This window comes from Coregonus lavaretus (assembly GCF_964263955.1).
Source record: "Coregonus lavaretus genome assembly, chromosome: 24".
Lineage (NCBI taxonomy): Eukaryota > Metazoa > Chordata > Actinopteri > Salmoniformes > Salmonidae > Coregonus > Coregonus lavaretus.
The window spans coordinates 46,751,947-46,769,951 of NC_140011.1; the positions used below are offsets into that span (position 1 = coordinate 46,751,947).

The 18,005-nt window shown below is 46.4% G+C and overlaps 1 protein-coding gene across 1 annotated transcript in view; it reads right to left on the reverse strand.

The window, feature by feature from the left end:
• Window positions 1–765: 765 nt before the first annotated feature.
• The window catches only part of LOC311099991 (mitochondrial import receptor subunit TOM40B-like), a 22,753-nt gene continuing 5,513 nt past the window's right edge, over window positions 766–18,005 (reverse strand). The window contains exons 5-11 of the mRNA XM_084140718.1: window positions 15,303–15,404; window positions 14,239–14,344; window positions 13,661–13,783; window positions 7,463–7,539; window positions 4,774–4,876; window positions 940–1,052; window positions 766–865 (exon numbers count right to left, since the gene is read on the reverse strand). Coding sequence (XP_083996844.1) covers window positions 839–865; window positions 940–1,052; window positions 4,774–4,876; window positions 7,463–7,539; window positions 13,661–13,783; window positions 14,239–14,344; window positions 15,303–15,404 — 651 coding nt within the window. The 3' untranslated portion in view covers window positions 766–838. The remainder of the gene's footprint in view (window positions 866–939; window positions 1,053–4,773; window positions 4,877–7,462; window positions 7,540–13,660; window positions 13,784–14,238; window positions 14,345–15,302; window positions 15,405–18,005) is intronic.

Here is an 18,005-nt window from a genome sequence, read left to right on the forward strand (position 1 = left end):
GTGCATTATGGGGGATGGGAGGTGAGGGGCATTATAGGGGATGGAAGATGAGGTGCATTATGGGGGATGGGAGGTGCATTCTGGGGGATTGGAGGTGCATTATGGGGGATGGGAGGTGCATTATGGGGGATGGAGGTGCATTATGGGGGATGGGAGGTGAGCACAGGAGGTTGGTAGTACCTTAACTGGGGACCACGGGCTCGTGGTAATGGCTGGAGTGGAATTATTGGAATGGTATCAAATACATCAAACACATGGTTTGATGCCATTCCATTTGCTCCGTTCCAGCCATTATTATGAGCCGTCCTCCCCTCAGCAGCCTCCACTGAAGATGAGGTGCATTATGGGGGATGTGAGGTGTGGGGGAGTCATAGAGAATGATAGAGATCTCTAGTGGCCAAAAGGCTGTATTACCATGGCCAGCGCCATTGATGGATTCAACCATTTCAATGTAGTCAACTGGGTGGGACTTCCAACTTCATTGGCTGATCCCTCCTGATGAACCTGTTGGAGTCATGTTTAACCGGGTCATCAGGAGGGATCAGTCAATCGTTTTAAGAAGAGAATGTACTACTTCAAAATGCCCATGCTGTGCCAGACGATATAATGTCACAGATACAAAGATGAGTCCTCTATCTCTCTCTATGGGGGGAGCTGACATCTCGTGAGTCCGTCCAGTTCAGGTTTTTCAACAGGAAGTGATGTAACAGTTGCCATGTGGTCGCTAGAGGAGAAGTTTTTGTGCTGCACCATTTTCTTCCTCCAAAAACAGGAACGCCGTTTCCCACGAGGCCACAGGGCTGGGGGAGGGGCATGTGAGGGTTGTGGGTTTTGTAGTCTAGCCCACATTGACTCCCAGCCCCACCTGCACACAGATATGCTACGGTAAGTACACTCCATCACCACTTACACAACCAAAACAACAACACCAACCCCCACCTGCAGTTTGTCACCACGGTGATTAACGAAGGCTCCCATCAGTAGTGTAGCGGGGAGAGGAGACAGACTCTTCTCCAGTACCCCTCCAATAATACACCTACTGTTAACCATACCTACACACACACAGACACACACACACACACACACACACACACAGACACACACACACACACACACACACACACACACACACACACACACACACACACACACACACACACACACACACACACACACACACAGACACAACTTTATTAGGCTGCAGTCAATATTTGTCATCAGAAATACATATTTACCAGTGGAGGCTGCTGAGGGGAAGAACACCATGTTAGTCTCTGGTAGTTAACTCTGAACACCATGTTAGTCTCTGGTAGTTAACTCTGAACACCATGTTAGTCTCTGGTAGTTAACTCTGAACACCATGTTAGTCTCTGGTAGTTAACTCTGAACACCATGTTAGTCTCTGGTAGTTAACTCTGAACACCATGTTAGCCTCTGGTAGTTAACTCTGAACACCATGTTAGTCTCTGGTAGTTAACTCTGAACACCATGTTAGTCTCTGGTAGTTAACTCTGAACACCATGTTAGTCTCTGGTAGTTACCTCTGAACACCATGTTAGTCTCTGGTAGTTAACTCTGAACACCATGTTAGTCTCTGGTAGTTAACTCTGAACACCATGTTAGTCTCTGGTAGTTAACTCTGAACACCATGTTAGTATCTGGTAGTTAACTCTGAACACCATGTTAGCCTCTGGTAGTTAACTCTGAACACCATGTTAGTCTCTGGTAGTTAACTCTGAACACCATGTTAGTCTCTGGTAGTTAACTCTGAACACCATGTTAGTCTCTGGTAGTTAACTCTGAACACCATGTTAGTCTCTGGTAGTTAACTCTGAACACCATGTTAGTCTCTGGTAGTTAACTCTGAACACCATGTTAGTCTCTGGTAGTTAACTCTGAACACCATGTTAGTCTCTGGTAGTTAACTCTGAACACCATGTTAGTCTCTGGTAGTTAACTCTGAACACCATGTTAGTCTCTGGTAGTTAACTCTGAACACCATGTTAGTCTCTGGTAGTTAACTCTGAACACCATGTTAGTCTCTGGTAGTTAACTCTGAACACCATGTTAGCCTCTGGTAGTTAACTCTGAACACCATGTTAGTCTCTGGTAGTTAACTCTGAACACCATGTTAGCCTCTGGTAGTTAACTCTGAACACCATGTTAGTCTCTGGTAGTTAACTCTGAACACCATGTTAGTCTTTGGTAGTTAACTCTGAACACCATGTTAGTCTCTGGTAGTTAACTCTGAACACCATGTTAGTCTCTGGTAGTTAACTCTGAACACCATGTTAGTCTCTGGTAGTTAACTCTGAACACCATGTTAGTCTCTAGTAGTTAACTCTGAACACCATGTTAGTCTCTGGTAGTTAACTCTGAACACCATGTTAGTCTCTGGTAGTTAACTCTGAACACCATGTTAGTCTCTGGTAGTTAACTCTGAACACCATGTTAGTCTCTGGTAGTTAACTCTGAACACCATGTTAGTCTCTGGTAGTTAACTCTGAACACCATGTTAGTCTCTGGTAGTTAACTCTGAACACCATGTTAGTCTCTGGTAGTTAACTCTGAACACCATGTTAGCCTCTGGTAGTTAACTCTGAACACCATGTTAGTCTCTGGTAGTTAACTCTGAACACCATGTTAGTCTCTGGTAGTTAACTCTGAACACCATGTTAGTCTCTAGTAGTTAACTCTGAACACCATGTTAGTCTCTGGTAATTAACTCTGAACACCATGTTAGTCTCTGGTAGTTAACTCTGAACACCATGTTAGTCTCTGGTAGTTAACTCTGAACACCATGTTAGTCTCTGGTAGTTAACTCTGAACACCATGTTAGTCTCTGGTAGTTAACTCTGAACACCATGTTAGTATCTGGCAGTTAACTCTGAACACCATGTTAGTCTCTGGTAGTTAACTCTGAACACCATGTTAGTCTCTGGTAGTTAACTCTGAACACCATGTTAGCCTCTGGTAGTTAACTCTGAACACCATGTTAGTCTCTGGTAGTTAACTCTGAACACCATGTTAGTCTCTGGTAGTTAACTCTGAACACCATGTTAGTCTCTAGTAGTTAACTCTGAACACAATGTTAGTCTCTGGTAGTTAACTCTGAACACCATGTTAGTCTCTGGTAGTTAACTCTGAACACCATGTTAGTCTCTGGTAGTTAACTCTGAACACCATGTTAGTCTCTAGTAGTTAACTCTGAACACCATGTTAGTCTCTGGTAGTTAACTCTGAACACCATGTTAGTCTCTGGTAGTTAACTCTGAACACCATGTTAGTCTCTGGTAGTTAACTCTGAACACCATGTTAGTCTCTGGTAGTTAACTCTGAACACCATGTTAGCCTCTGGTAGTTAACTCTGAACACCATGTTAGTCTCTGGTAGTTAACTCTGAACACCATGTTAGTCTCTGGTAGTTAACTCTGAACACCATGTTAGTCTCTGGTAGTTAACTCTGAACACCATGTTAGTATCTGGTAGTTAACTCTGAACACCATGTTAGTCTCTGGTAGTTAACTCTGAACACCATGTTAGTCTCTGGTAGTTAACTCTGAACACCATGTTAGTCTCTGGTAGTTAACTCTGAACACCATGTTAGCCTCTGGTAGTTAACTCTGAACACCATGTTAGTCTCTGGTAGTTAACTCTGAACACCATGTTAGTCTCTGGTAGTTAACTCTGAACACCATGTTAGTCTCTAGTAGTTAACTCTGAACACCATGTTAGTCTCTGGTAGTTAACTCTGAACACCATGTTAGTCTCTGGTAGTTAACTCTGAACACCATGTTAGTCTCTGGTAGTTAACTCTGAACACCATGTTAGTCTCTAGTAGTTAACTCTGAACACCATGTTAGTCTCTGGTAGTTAACTCTGAACACCATGTTAGTCTCTGGTAGTTAACTCTGAACACCATGTTAGTCTCTGGTAGTTAACTCTGAACACCATGTTAGTCTCTGGTAGTTAACTCTGAACACCATGTTAGTCTCTGGTAGTTAACTCTGAACACCATGTTAGTCTCTGGTAGTTAACTCTGAACACCATGTTAGTATCTGGTAGTTAACTCTGAACACCATGTTAGTCTCTAGTAGTTAACTCTGAACACCATGTTAGTCTCTGGTAGTTAACTCTGAACACCATGTTAGTCTCTGGTAGTTAACTCTGAACACCATGTTAGTATCTGGTAGTTAACTCTGAACACCATGTTAGTCTCTGGTAGTTAACTCTTAACACCATGTTAGTCTCTGGTAGTTAACTCTGAACACCATGTTAGTCTCTGGTAGTTAACTCTGAACACCATGTTAGTCTCTAGTAGTTAACTCTGAACACCATGTTAGTATCTGGTAGTTAACTCTGAACACCATGTTAGTCTCTAGTAGTTAACTCTGAACACCATGTTAGTCTCTGGTAGTTAACTCTGAACACCATGTTAGTCTCTAGTAGTTAACTCTGAACACTATGTTAGTCTCTGGTAGTTAACTCTGAACACCATGTTAGTCTCTGGTAGTTAACTCTGAACACCATGTTAGTCTCTGGTAGTTAACTCTGAACACCATGTTAGTATCTGGTAGTTAACTCTGAACACCATGTTAGCCTCTGGTAATTACCTCTGAACACCATGTTAGCCTCTGGTAGTTAACTCTGAACACCATGTTAGTCTCTGGTAGTTAACTCTGAACACCATGTTAGTATCTGGTAGTTAACTCTGAACACCATGTTAGCCTCTGGTAGTTAACTCTGAACACCATGTTAGTCTCTGGTAATTACCTCTGAACACCATGTTAGCCTCTGGTAGTTCCATCTGGTACCCGAAGGAGGCCGTCGTCTCCTGGGTCCTCGTACTGGCCTCAAACTCTACCCCCACCTGGATCTACACACACACACACACACACACACACACACACACACACACACACACACACACACACACACACACACACACACACACACACACACACACACACACACACACACACACACACACACACACTAGTTGCTGGAAGGTATTGACAACAGCCCCAACAGCCCCACCTAGTGGTGGTCTGGTAGTAATGGTCTGGTGTAGTGTGGTCTGATGTGGTGTGGTCTGGTCTGGTGTAGTGTGGTGTGGTGTAGTGTGGTGTAGTGTGGTGTGGTGTTGGTGTCTGGTGTGGTGTGGTCTGGTGTGGTCTGGTGTAGTGTGGTGTAGTGTGGTGTGGTGTGATGTGGTGTGGTCTGGTGTGGTGTGGTGTGGTGTAGTGTGGTGTGGTATGGTGTAGTGTGGTGTTGGTGTCTGGTGTGGTCTGGTGTGGTCTGGTGTGGTGTGGTGTGGTGTGGTGTGGATTGGTGTTGTGTGGTGTGGTCTGTTGTGGTGTGGTGTAGTGTGGTGTAGTGTGGTATGGTGTGGTGTGGTGTTGGTGTCTGGTGTGGTGTGGTGTGGTGTGGTGTGGTCTGGTGTAGTGTGGTGTGGTGTGGTGTGGTGTGGTGTGGTGTGGTGTGGTCTGTTGTGGTCTGGTGTGGTGTGATGTGGTGTGGTGTGGTGTGGTGTGGTCTGGTCTGGTGTGGTGTGGTCTGTTGTGGTCTGTTGTGGTCTGGTGTGGTGTGGTGTGGTCTGGTGTGGTGTGGTGTGGTGTGGTCTGGTGTGGTGTGGTGTGGTGTGGTGTGGTGTGGTATGGTGTGGTGTGGTGTGGTGTAGTGTGGTGTGGTATGGTGTAGTGTGGTGTTGGTGTCTGGTGTGGTGTGGTCTGGTCTGGTGTAGTGTGGTGTAGTGTGGTGTGGTGTGGTGTGGTGTGGTCTGGTGTGGTGTGGTGTGGTGTGGATTGGTGTGGTGTGGTGTGGTGTGGTCTGTTGTGGTGTGGTGTAGTGTGGTGTAGTGTGGTATGGTGTGGTGTGGTGTTGGTGTCTGGTGTGGTGTGGTGTAGTGTGGTGTGGTCTGGTGTGGTGTGGTCTGGTGTAGTGTGGTGTAGTGTGGTGTGGTGTGGTCTGGTGTGGTCTGGTGTAGTGTGGTGTGGTGTGGTGTGGTCTGGTGTTGTGTGGTGTAGTGTGGTGTGGTGTGGTGTGGTGTGGTCTTTTGTGGTCTGTTGTGGTCTGGTGTGGAGTGGTGTGGTGTGGTGTGGTCTGGTCTGGTGTGGTGTGGTGTGGTCTGTTGTGGTCTGTTGTGGTCTGGTGTGGTGTGGTGTGGTCTGGTGTGGTGTGGTGTGGTCTGGTGTGGTGTGGTGTGGTGTGGTATGGTGTGGTGTGGTGTAGTGTGGTGTGGTATGGTGTAGTGTGGTGTTGGTGTCTGGTGTGGTCTGGTGTAGTGTGGTGTAGTGTGGTGTGGTGTGGTGTGGTGTGGTCTGGTGTGGTGTGGTGTGGATTGGTGTGGTGTGGTCTGTTGTGGTGTGGTGTAGTGTGGTGTAGTGTGGTATGGTGTGGTGTGGTGTTGGTGTCTGGTGTGGTGTGGTGTGGTGTGGTGTGGTGTAGTGTGGTGTAGTGTGGTGTGGTGTGGTGTGGTGTGGTCTGGTGTGGTCTGGTGTAGTGTGGTGTGGTGTGGTGTGGTGTGGTGTGGTCTGGTGTTGTGTGGTGTAGTGTGGTGTGGTGTGGTGTGGTCTGGTGTGGTGTGGTGTGGTCTGGTGTGGTGTGGTGTTGGTGTCTGGTGTGGTGTGGTGTGGTGTGGTGTGGTGTGGTGTGGTGTGGTGTGGTGTGGTGTGGTGTGGTGTGGTCTGGTGTGGTGTGGTGTGGTCTGTTGTGGTCTGGTGTGGTGTGGTGTGGTGTGGTCTGGTGTGGTGTGGTGTGGTGTGGTCTGGTGTGGTGTGGTCTGGTGTGGTGTGGTGTGGTATGGTGTAGTGTGGTGTGGTGTGGTGTGGTGTGGTGTGGTGTGGTGTTGGTGTCTGGTGTGGTGTGGTCTGGTGTAGTCTGGTGTAGTGTGGTGTAGTGTGGTATGGTGTAGTGTGGTGTTGGTGTCTGGTGTGGTGTGGTCTGGTGTGGTCTGGTGTAGTGTGGTGTAGTGTGGTGTGGTGTGGTGTGGTGTGGTCTGGTGTGGTGTGGTGTGGTGTGGTGTGGTCTGGTGTGGTGTTGGTGTTGGTGTTGGTGTCTGGTGTCGTGTGGTGTGGTCTGGTGTGGTGTGGTGTGGTGTGGTGTGGTGTTGGTGTCTGGTGTGGTGTGGTCTGGTGTAGTGTGGTCTGGTGTGGTGTAGTGTGGTGTAGTGTGGTGTGGTGTGGTCTGATGTGGTCTGATCTGGTGTAGTGTGGTCTGGTGTGGTCTGATGTGGTCTGATCTGGTGTAGTGTGGTCTGGTGTGGTCTGATGTGGTCTGATCTGGTGTAGTGTGGTCTGGTGTAGTGTGGTCTGGTCTGGTGTGGTGTGGTCTGGTGTAGTGTGGTCTGGTGTGGTCTGATGTGGTCTGGTGTAGTGTGGTCTGGTGTAGTGTGGTGTGGTGTGTGTGTGTGTGTCTGTGTGGTGTGTGTGTCTGTGTGGTGTGTGTGTGTGTGTGTGTGTACCTGTTTGTTAGCTCTATGGTAGTAGCTGGCATGAGCTCCTCCTTTCCCAGCATTCAGCGTCGCCACCCAGTTAGGACCTGATGTAGAATCACAAAGAATCTACTAGATCAGAAAGTCTGATGTAGAATAATTCTCTGGTCTGATGAAACCAAGATTGAACTCTTTGGCCTGAATGCCAAGTGTCATGTCTGGAGGAAACCTGGCACCATCCCTACGGTGAAGCATGGTGGTGGCAGCATCATGCTGTGGGGACGTTTTTCAGCTGCAGGGACTGGGAGACGAGTCAGGAATCGAGGAACCCTTTACTCAGTACTTTGTTCAAGCACCATTGGCAGCGATTACAGCCTCAAGTCTTCTTGGGTATGACGCTACAAGCTTGGCACACCTGTATTTGGAGAGTTTCTCCCATTCTTCTCTGCAGATCCTCTCAAGCTCTGTCAGGTTGGATGGGGAGTGTTGCTGCACAGTTTTTTCAGGTCTCTCCAGAGATGTTAGATCGGGTTCAAGTCTGGGCTCGGGCTGGGCCACTCAAGGACATTCAGAGACATGTCCCGAAGCCACTCCTGCGTTGTCTTGACTGTGTGCTTAGGGTCATTGTCCTGTTGGAAGGTGAACCTTCACCCAGTCTGAGGTCCTGTGCTCTCTGGAGCAGGTTTTCATCATGGATCTCTCTGTACTTTGCTCCGTTCATCTTTACCTCGATCCTGACTAGTCTCCCAGTCCCTGCTGCTGAAAAACATCCCCACAGCATGATGCTGCCACCACCATGCTTCATCGTAGGGATGGTGCCAGGTTTCCTCCAGATGTGACGCTTGGCATTCAGGCAAAATAGTTCAATCTTGGTTCATCAGACCAGAGAATCTTGTTTCTCATGGTCTGAGAGTCTTAAAGCGCCTTTGGGCAAACTCAAAGCGGGCTGTCATGTGCCTTTTACTGAGGAGTGGCTTCCGTCTGGCCACAGAGGGACTCTAGAGCTGTCAGAGTGACCATTGGGTTCTTGGTCACCTCCCTGACCAAGGCCCTTCTCCCCAGATTGCTCAATTTGGACGGGCGGCCAGCTCTTGGAAGAGTCTTGGTGGTTCCAAACTTCTTCCATTTAAGAATGATGGATGCCACTGTGTTCTTGGGGACCTTCAATGCTGCAGACATTTTTTGGTACCCTTCCCCAGATCTGTGCCTTGACACAATCCTGTCCCGGAGCTCTACGGTCAATTCCTTCAACCTCATGGCTTGGTTTTTGCTCTGACATGCACTGTCAACTGTGGGACTGTAATGATGTCATGTCATAGTATTGTGAGGATAGAGGTAGAGTTACGAGATAAGTGGTTTGGGGCCATGAAGTCTACATTCCTTATGTCAAGGTAGATTAGTGATGTTTAGGATAGCATGAGTGATGGGCAGGATACTGACTTGGGGTAAAGAGTGATGAACATCAAAGACAGGGAGTGCCCATGGAGACTTACCAGATGGATGCCAAGAAGATGGTAACAGAAGGTACATAAGGTAGAGTGTTTCCTTTGTTCAAGTTAGTTCGTAACACCAAGGGCAAAGCTCTGGTCATTGTTGTAACGAACCCGGTACCGATCATTAAATATTTGCATTAACTTTCTACAAAGTGTCTAACTATATTCTTGCATCCTTGATTACTTGAACACCCGAGAAACTCATCATAACAGGGACCTTATACAGTGTGTGCCTTTCCAAATCATGTCCAATCAATTTAATTTACTACAGGTGGACTCCAATCAAGTTGTAGAAATATCCGCACTGAGCTAAAAGGTAGAGCTGCCGCTTTCACGGTGCGGGACTCTAACCCGGAAGCGTATAAGAAATCCCTCCGATGAACCATCAAACAGGCAAAGAGTCAATACAGGACTAAGATTGAATCGTACTACACCGGCTCAGATGCTCGTCGGATGTGGCAGGGCTTGCAAACTATTACAGACTACAAAGGGAAGCACAGCCGCGAGCTGCCCAGTGACACGAGCCTACCAGACGAGCTAAATTACTTCTATGCTCGCTTCGAGGCAAGTAACACTGAAACATGCATGAGAGCATCAGCTGTTCCGGATGACTGTGTGATCACGCTCTCCGTAGCCGATGTGAGTATGACTAAACAGGTCAACATTCACAAGGCCGCAGGGCCAAACGGATTACCAGGATGTGTACTCAGAGCATGCGCTGACCAACTGGCAAGTGTCTTCACTGACATTTTAAACCTCTCCCTGTCTGAGTCTGTAATACCAACATGTTTCAAGCAGACCACCATAGTCCCCGTGCCCAAGGACACTAAGGTAACCTGCCTAAATGACTACCGACCCGTAGCACTGACGTCTGTAGCCATGAAGTGCTTTGAAAGGCTGGTCATGGCTCACATCAACACCATTATCCCAGAAATCCTAGACCCACTCCAATTTGCATATCGCCCCAACAGATCCACAGATGATACAATCTCTATTGCACTCCACACAGCCCTTTCACACCTGGACAAAAGGAACATCTATTTGAGAATAGAATGCTATTCAGTGTTCAACACCATAGTGCCCTCAAAGCTCATCACTAAGCTAAGGACCCTGGGACTAAACACCTCCCTCTGCAACTGGATCCTGGACTTCCTGACGGGCCGCCCCCAGGTGGTAAGGGTAGGTAACAACACATCCGCCACGCTGATCCTCAACACGGGGGCCCCTCAGGGGTGCGTGCTCAGTCCCCTCCTGTACTCCCTGTTCACTCAGTACTGCATGGCCAGGCACGACTCCAACACCATCATTAAGTTTGCTGATGACACAACAGTGGTAGACCTGATCACCGACAACGACGAGACAGCCTATAGGCAGGAGGTCAGAGACCTGGCCGTGTGGTGCCAGGACAACAACCTCTCCCTCAACATGATCAAGACAAAGGAGATGATTGTGAACTACAGGAAAAAGAAGAGGACCGAGCACGCCCCCATTCTCATCGACGGGGCTGTAGTGGAGCAGGTTGAGAGCTTCAAGTTCCTTGGTGTCCACGTCACCAACAATCTAACATGGTCCAAGCACACGAAGACAGTCGTGAAGAGTGCACGACAAAACCTATTCCCCCTAAGGAGACTGAAAAGATTTGGCATGGGTCCTCAGATCCTCAAAAGGTTCTACAGCTGCACCATCGAGAGCATCCTGACTGGTTGCATCACTGCCTGGTATGGCAACTACTCGGCCTCCGACCGCAAGGCACTACAGAGGGTAGTGCGTACGGCCCAGTACATCACTGGGGCCAAGCTTCCTGCCATCCAGGACCTCTATACCAGGCGGTGTCAGAGGAAGGCCCTAAATACTGTCAAAGACTCCAGCCACCCTAGTCATAGACTATTTTCTCTGCTACCGTACGGCAAGCGGTACCGGAGCGCCAAGTCTAGGTCCAAGAGGCTTCTAAACAGCTTCTACCCCCAAGCCATAAGACTCCTGAACATCTAATCAAATGGCTACCCAGACTATTTGCACTGTCCCCCCTCTTTTACGCTGCTGCTACTCTCTGTTTATTATCTATGCATAGTCACTTTAATAACTCTACCTCAGCTGGTAGAGCACGGCGCTTGTAACGCCAAGGTAGTGGGTTCGATCCCCGGGACCACCCATACACAAAAAATGTATGCACGCATGACTGTAAGTCGCTTTGGATAAAAGCGTCTGCTAAATGGCATATTATATTATTATTATTATATTATATTACATATTACCCCAATTACCTCGACTAACCGGTGCCCCCGCACATTGACTCGGTACCGGTACCCCCTGTAAATAGCCTCGCTATTGTTATTTTTACTGCTGCTCTTTAATTATTTGTTACTTTTAATTCGTATTATTTTATATTGTATTTTTTTGTGATTTATTTTGGTATTCTTTCTTAAAACTGCATTGTTGTATTCGGCGCATGTGACAATTAAAATTTGATTTTATTGATTTTATTTTATTTATATAGACACATTTGATATACACACATTACATATTCACACATTATATATACCCACACTATATAATGTGTCTATATAATGTGTCTATATAATGTGTGTATAATATATACAGTGGGGAGAACAAATATTTGATACACTGCCGATTTTGCAGGTTTTCCTACTTACAAATCATGTAGAGGTCTGTAATTTTTATCATAGGTACACTTCAACTGTGAGAGACGGAATCTAAAACAAAAATCCAGAAAATCACATTGTATGATTTTTAAGTAATTAAATGGTGATGGTGGTGGTGATGATGGTGGTGATGATGGTGTGATGGTGATGATGGTAGTGGTGGTGATGATAGTGTGATGGTAATGATAGTGTGATGATGGTGGTGGTGGTGATGATGGTGGTGATGATAGTGTGATGGTAATGATAGTGTGATGATGGTGGTGGTGGTGATGATGGTGGTGCTGCCCATCTTAATCTTTTCTTTATATTGGCCAGTCTGAGATATGGCTTACTCTGCCTAGAAGGTCAGTATCCCGGAGTCGTCTCTTCACTGTTGAAGTTGAGACTGGTGTTTTGCGGGTACTATTTAATGAAGCTGCCAGTTGAGGACCTGTGAGGCGTCTGTTTCTCAAACTAGACACTCTAATGTATTTGTCCTCTTGCTCAGTTGTGCACCGGGGCCTCCCACTCCTCTTTCTATTTTGGTTAGAGCCAGTTTGCGCTGTTCAGTGAAGGGAGTAGTACACAGCGTTGTACGAGATCTTCAGTTTCTTGGCAATTTCTCGCATGGAATAGCCTTCATTTCTCAGAACAAGAATAGACTGACGAGTTTCAGAAGAAAGTTATTTGTTTCTGGCCATTTTGAGCCTGTAATCGAACCCACAATTGCTGATGCTCCAGATACTCAACTAGTCTCATGAAGGCCAGTTTTATTGCTTTTTTAAATCAGCACAACAGTTTTCAGCTTGTGCTAACATAATTGCAAAAGGGTTTTCTAATGATCAATTAGCCTTTTAAAATTATAAACTTGGATTAGCAAACACAACGTGCCATTGGAACACAGGACTGATGGTTGCTGATAATTCTTGGTCAAATAGCCCTTACACAACCTGGAGGTGTGTTGGGTCATTGTCCTGTTGAAAAACAAATGATAGTCCCACTAAGCTCAAACCAGATGGGATGGCGTATCGCTGCAGAATGCTGTGGTAGCCATGCTGGTTAAGTGTGCCTTGAATTCTAAATAAATCACAGTGTCACCAGCAAAGCACCCCCACACCATCACACCTCCTCCTCCATGCTTTACAGTGGGAAATACACATGCTGAGATCATCCGTTCACCCACACCGCGTCTCACAACGGCGGTTGGAACGAAACATTTCTAATTTGGACTCCAGACCAAAGGACACATTTCCACCGGTCTAATGTCCATTGCTCGTGTTTCTTGGCCCAAGCAAGTCTCTTCTTATTATTGGTGTCCTTTAGTAGTGGTTTCTTTGCAGAAATTCGACCATGAAGGCCTGATTCACACAGTCTCCTCTGAACAGTTGATGTTGAGATGTGTCTGTTACTTGAACTCTGTGAAGCATTTATTTGGGCTGCAATTTCTGAAGCTGGTAATTCTAATGAACTTATCCTCTGCAGCAGAGGTCATTCTGGGTCTTCCATTCCTGTGGCGGTCCTCATGAGAGCCAGTTTCATCATAGCGCTTGATGGTTTTTGCGACTGCACTTGAAGAAACTTTCAAAGTTCTTGAAATGTTCCGTATTGACTGACCTTCATGTCTTAAAGTAATGATGGACTGTTGTTTCTCTTTGCTTATTTGAGCTGTTCTTGCCATAATATGGACTTGGTCTTTTACCAAATAGGGCTATCTTCTGTATACCCCCCTACCTTGTCACAACACAACTGATTGGCTCAAACGCATTAAGGAAAGAAATTCCACAAATTAACTTTTAACAAGGCACACCTGTTAATTGAAATGCATTCCAGGTGACTACCTCATGAAGCTGGTTGAGAGAATCCCAAGAGTGTGCAAAGCTGTCATCAAGGCAAAGGGTGGCTATTTGAAGAATCTTAAATATTAAAATATATTTTCATTTGTTTAACACCTTTTTGGTTACTACATGATGTAGAAAATAGTAAAAAATAAAGAAAAACCCTTGAGTAGGTGTGTCCAAACTTTATATAAACTGTATATAATGTGTGTATATGTGTCTATATAATGTCTGTATATATATATATATATATAATACCTGAGTACTGTCCTGCCAGGGTGAGAATCCCTCCCTCTTCATGTCTTCCTCTGTGGTAGACCAGCTCTCCTCCCAACACCAGCCCTGAACACACACTCTGGAGGAAGTGGGCTACCAGGATCACTACACACACACACACACACACACACACACACACACACACACACACACACACACACACACACACACACACACACACACACACACACACACACACACACACACACACACACACACACACACACACACACACACACACAGTCAGTGTCCCCACAAAAGCAAACACTGTACTCTGTACCTCAGTTGGTCGAGCAATGCCAGGGTTGTGGGTTCGATTCCCACAGGGGACCCGTATGAATAGGTAAATGTATGCACTCACTACTGTAAGTCACCCTGGATAAGAGTGCATGCTAAATGACTAAAATGTTAATGTATCGCCAGGATCGTGGGTCCGATTCCCGCTGGGGCCACCGATATGGAGATGCATGCTTGTCTGTAAATAGCTTTGGATGAAAGGCTAAATGCATATATATCATAATCAGACACACACACATTATCATAGAAACGCACTCAGCTACCTGACTCCCGCAGGACATCAGGGTTCGCCATGGTAACAGCAGCTGTGAAGTCACTTCCTCTGTACTCCGTCTCAAACTGCCACGTCATGAACTGAGCCTGCTGGGACTGCACACACACTACTGATGTAAGTACTGGAGGACCTGGGTCTGACTGGCTATGTATCCAGACCTGGGTCTGACTGGCTATGTATCCAGACCTGGGTCTGACTGGCTATGTATCCAGACCTGGGTCTGACTGGCTATGTATCCAGACCTGGGTCTGACTGGCTATGTATCCAGACCTGGGTCTGACTGGCTATGTATCCAGACCTGGGCCTGACTGGCTATGTATCCAGACCTGGGTCTGACTGGCTATGTATCCAGACCTGGGTCTGACTGGCTATGTATCCAGACCTGGGTCTGACTGGCTATGTATCCAGACCTGGGTCTGACTGGCTATGTATCCAGACCTGGGCCTGACTGGCTATGTATCCAGACCTGGGTCTGACTGGCTATGTATCCAGACCTGGGTCTGACTGGCTATGTATCCAGACCTGGGTCTGACTGGCTATGTATCCAGACCTGGGTCTGACTGGCTATGTATCCAGACCTGGGTCTGACTGGCTATGTATCCAGACCTGGGTCTGATTGACTATGTAACCATGGTGTTTTACATGTCACTGGGAAGTCTTAGAGACACGGAGGACCTGGGTCTGATTGACTATGTAACCATGGTGTTTTACATGTCACTGGGAAGTCTTAGAGACACGGAGGACCTGGGTCTGACTGACTATGTAACCATGGTCAACTGTTCTAGGAGTACGCATAGCAACAAGTCACAGTCTAGCACTGGGGTGTATTCATTCTGCCGATTCTGTTGCAAACTGAAAGTTTTTCAACTAAAACAAGAGTTTCTATTGGACAAATTGAGGTAACTCCTCCCCGTTTTGTTACATTTGCTTCCGTTTTTATAAACAGACAAAACATTGTGCAACAAAATCTAATGAATACACCCCTGCTGGTCACACCACCAATGCAATACGGACCACCTGGATCTGAACCATTCTCTCTCAGACCCCACCCACCTGAAACACAGCCTTGGCCCTGATTCGTTCGCTAAGATGCAGCAGCGAATGAGCATTCAGACTGCCGGAGGAGTCCATCTCACCGATCAGCACGGGGGAGTCCTGAAAATAGAACGTTTGTGGTCATACTAACATTTTTTCTTTGTTTAATCTATGCTGTTTTGTACTGTAGGGATAACTGTTGTTTTGCTGTGTCTGGTCTGTATGGTGTGTAATCTATCGGGGACCACGTTGGAAACACGTGGAATCGCTTTAACGTGTTATCCTCAGGGGTGTACGTGTTATCCTCAGGGGTGTACGTGTTATCCTCAGGGGTGTACGTGTTATCCTCAGGGGTGTACGTGTTATCCTCAGGGGTGTACGTGTTATCCTCAGGGGTGTACGTGTTATCCTCAGGGGTGTACATGTTATCCTCAGGGGTGTACGTGTTATCCTCAGGGGTGTACTCATCTGTTTCCCCAATAAATCTATCAATCAATCCCCACATCTTCATGAAGTATACTAGAGCAGAACAGAATAGCCTGCACACTGAATATGCTCCTAATTACCTTTATTGATAACACCATGTTAGTCTCTGGTAGTTAACTCTGAACACCATGTTAGTCTCTGGTAGTTAACTCTGAACATCATGTTAGTCCATGGTAGTTAACTCTGAACACCATGTTAGTCTCTGGTAGTTAACTCTGAACACCATGTTAGTCTCTGGTAGTTAACTCTGAACACCATGTTAGTCTCTGGTAGTTAACTCTGAACACCATGTTAGTCTCTGGTAGTTAACTCTGAACACCATGTTAGTCTCTGGTAGTTAACTCTGAACACCATGTTAGTCTCTGGTAGTTAACTCTGAACACCATGTTAGTCTCTGGTAGTTAACTCTGAACACCATGTTAGTCTCTGGTAGTTAACTCTGAACACCATGTTAGTCTCTGGTAGTTAACTCTGAACACCATGTTAGTCTCTGGTAGTTAACTCTGAACACCATGTTAGTCTCTGGTAGTTAACTCTGAACACCATGTTAGTCTCTGGTATACAGGTCAAAAATATGTAAATATATTGTTCAGAGTAGTTAGGTGTGCAGGTAAGAAAATCCCCTCAAGTTAAAGCTGACAGTCTGCACTTTAACTTCATAGTCGTTGTATCATTTCAAATCCAAAGTGCTGCAGTACAGAGCCAAAACAACAACACTGTCAGTCCCAATACTTCTGGAGCTCGCTGTATTTCCCCATCTGACAAGAAACAACTAGCCTGTTACGCTCCAGCAGCTACAATCTGCCTGCCCACAGGACCAGACAACAGAACGAGCTGGCCGCAACTAAACCAGAGATTGTTCGTGAGGAGATTACATCTGTCAGTATAACTGGTAAATGAATCATTGGCAGTCCACACTGCTAAAAGTGTATACCTATTCAACTAAAGTGGAACGTTTGTAGAAGACAGCCAATGCAACAGAGGTGTGACTTCGTGACCTGGAAACAGAGAGTTAAGTTGGAAGGGATAATCAAACTCCTGAAAGAGAATCACTCCATAATCAGTAGCGTAAATTAAATGTGCGGGTCATAGGTAGACAGGTAGACAGGTAGTCTAGAGGACAGGTAGACAGGTAGTCTAGAGGACAGGTAGACAGGTAGACAGGTAGTCTAGAGGACAGGTAGACAGGTAGACAGGTAGACAGGTAGTCTAGAGGACAGGTAGACAGGTAGTCTAGAGGACAGGTAGACAGGTAGACAGGTAGTCTAGAGGACAGGTAGACAGGTAGACAGGTAGACAGGTAGTCTAGAGGACAGGTAGACAGGTAGACAGGTAGTCTAGAGGACAGGTAGACAGGTAGACAGGTAGTCTAGAGGACAGGTAGACAGGTAGATAGGTAGTCTAGAGGACAGGTAGACAGGTAGACAGGTAGTCTAGAGGACAGGTAGACAGGTAGACAGGTAGACAGGTAGACAGATAGGTAGACAGGTAGACAGGTAGTCTAGAGGACAGGTAGACAGGTAGTCTAGAGGACAGGTAGACAGGTAGACAGGTAGTCTAGAGGACAGGTGGACAGGTAGTCTAGAGGACAGGTAGATAGGTAGTCTAGAGGACAGGTAGACAGGTAGATAGGTAGATAGGTAGTCTAGAGGACAGGTAGACAGGTATGTAGACAGGTAGACAGGTAGACAGGTAGATAGGTAGTCTAGAGGACAGGTAGACAGGTAGACAGGTAGACAGGTAGATAGGTGGACAGGTAGACAGGTAGACTAGAGGACAGGTAGACAGGTAGTCTAGAGGACAGGTAGACAGGTAGTCTAGAGGACAGGTAGATAAGGTAGTCTAGAGGACAGGTAGATAGGTAGACAGGTAGACAGGTAGACAGGTAGACAGGTAGTCTAGAGGACAGGTAGACAGGTAGACAGGTAGACAGGTAGATAGGTAGACAGGTAGATAGGTAGACAGGTAGTTAGGTAGACAGGTAGAGAGGTAGACAGGTAGATAGGTAGACAGGTAGACAGGTCGATAGGTAGACAGGTAGACAGGTAGACAGGTGGACAGGTAGACAGGTAGTCTAGAGGACAGGTAGACAGGTAGATAGGTAGACAGGTAGATAGGTAGATAGGTAGAGAGGTAGAGAGGTAGACAGGTAGATAGGTAGACAGGTAGACAGGTCGATAGGTAGACAGGTCGATAGGTAGACAGGTAGATAGTTAGACAGGTAGATAGGTAGAC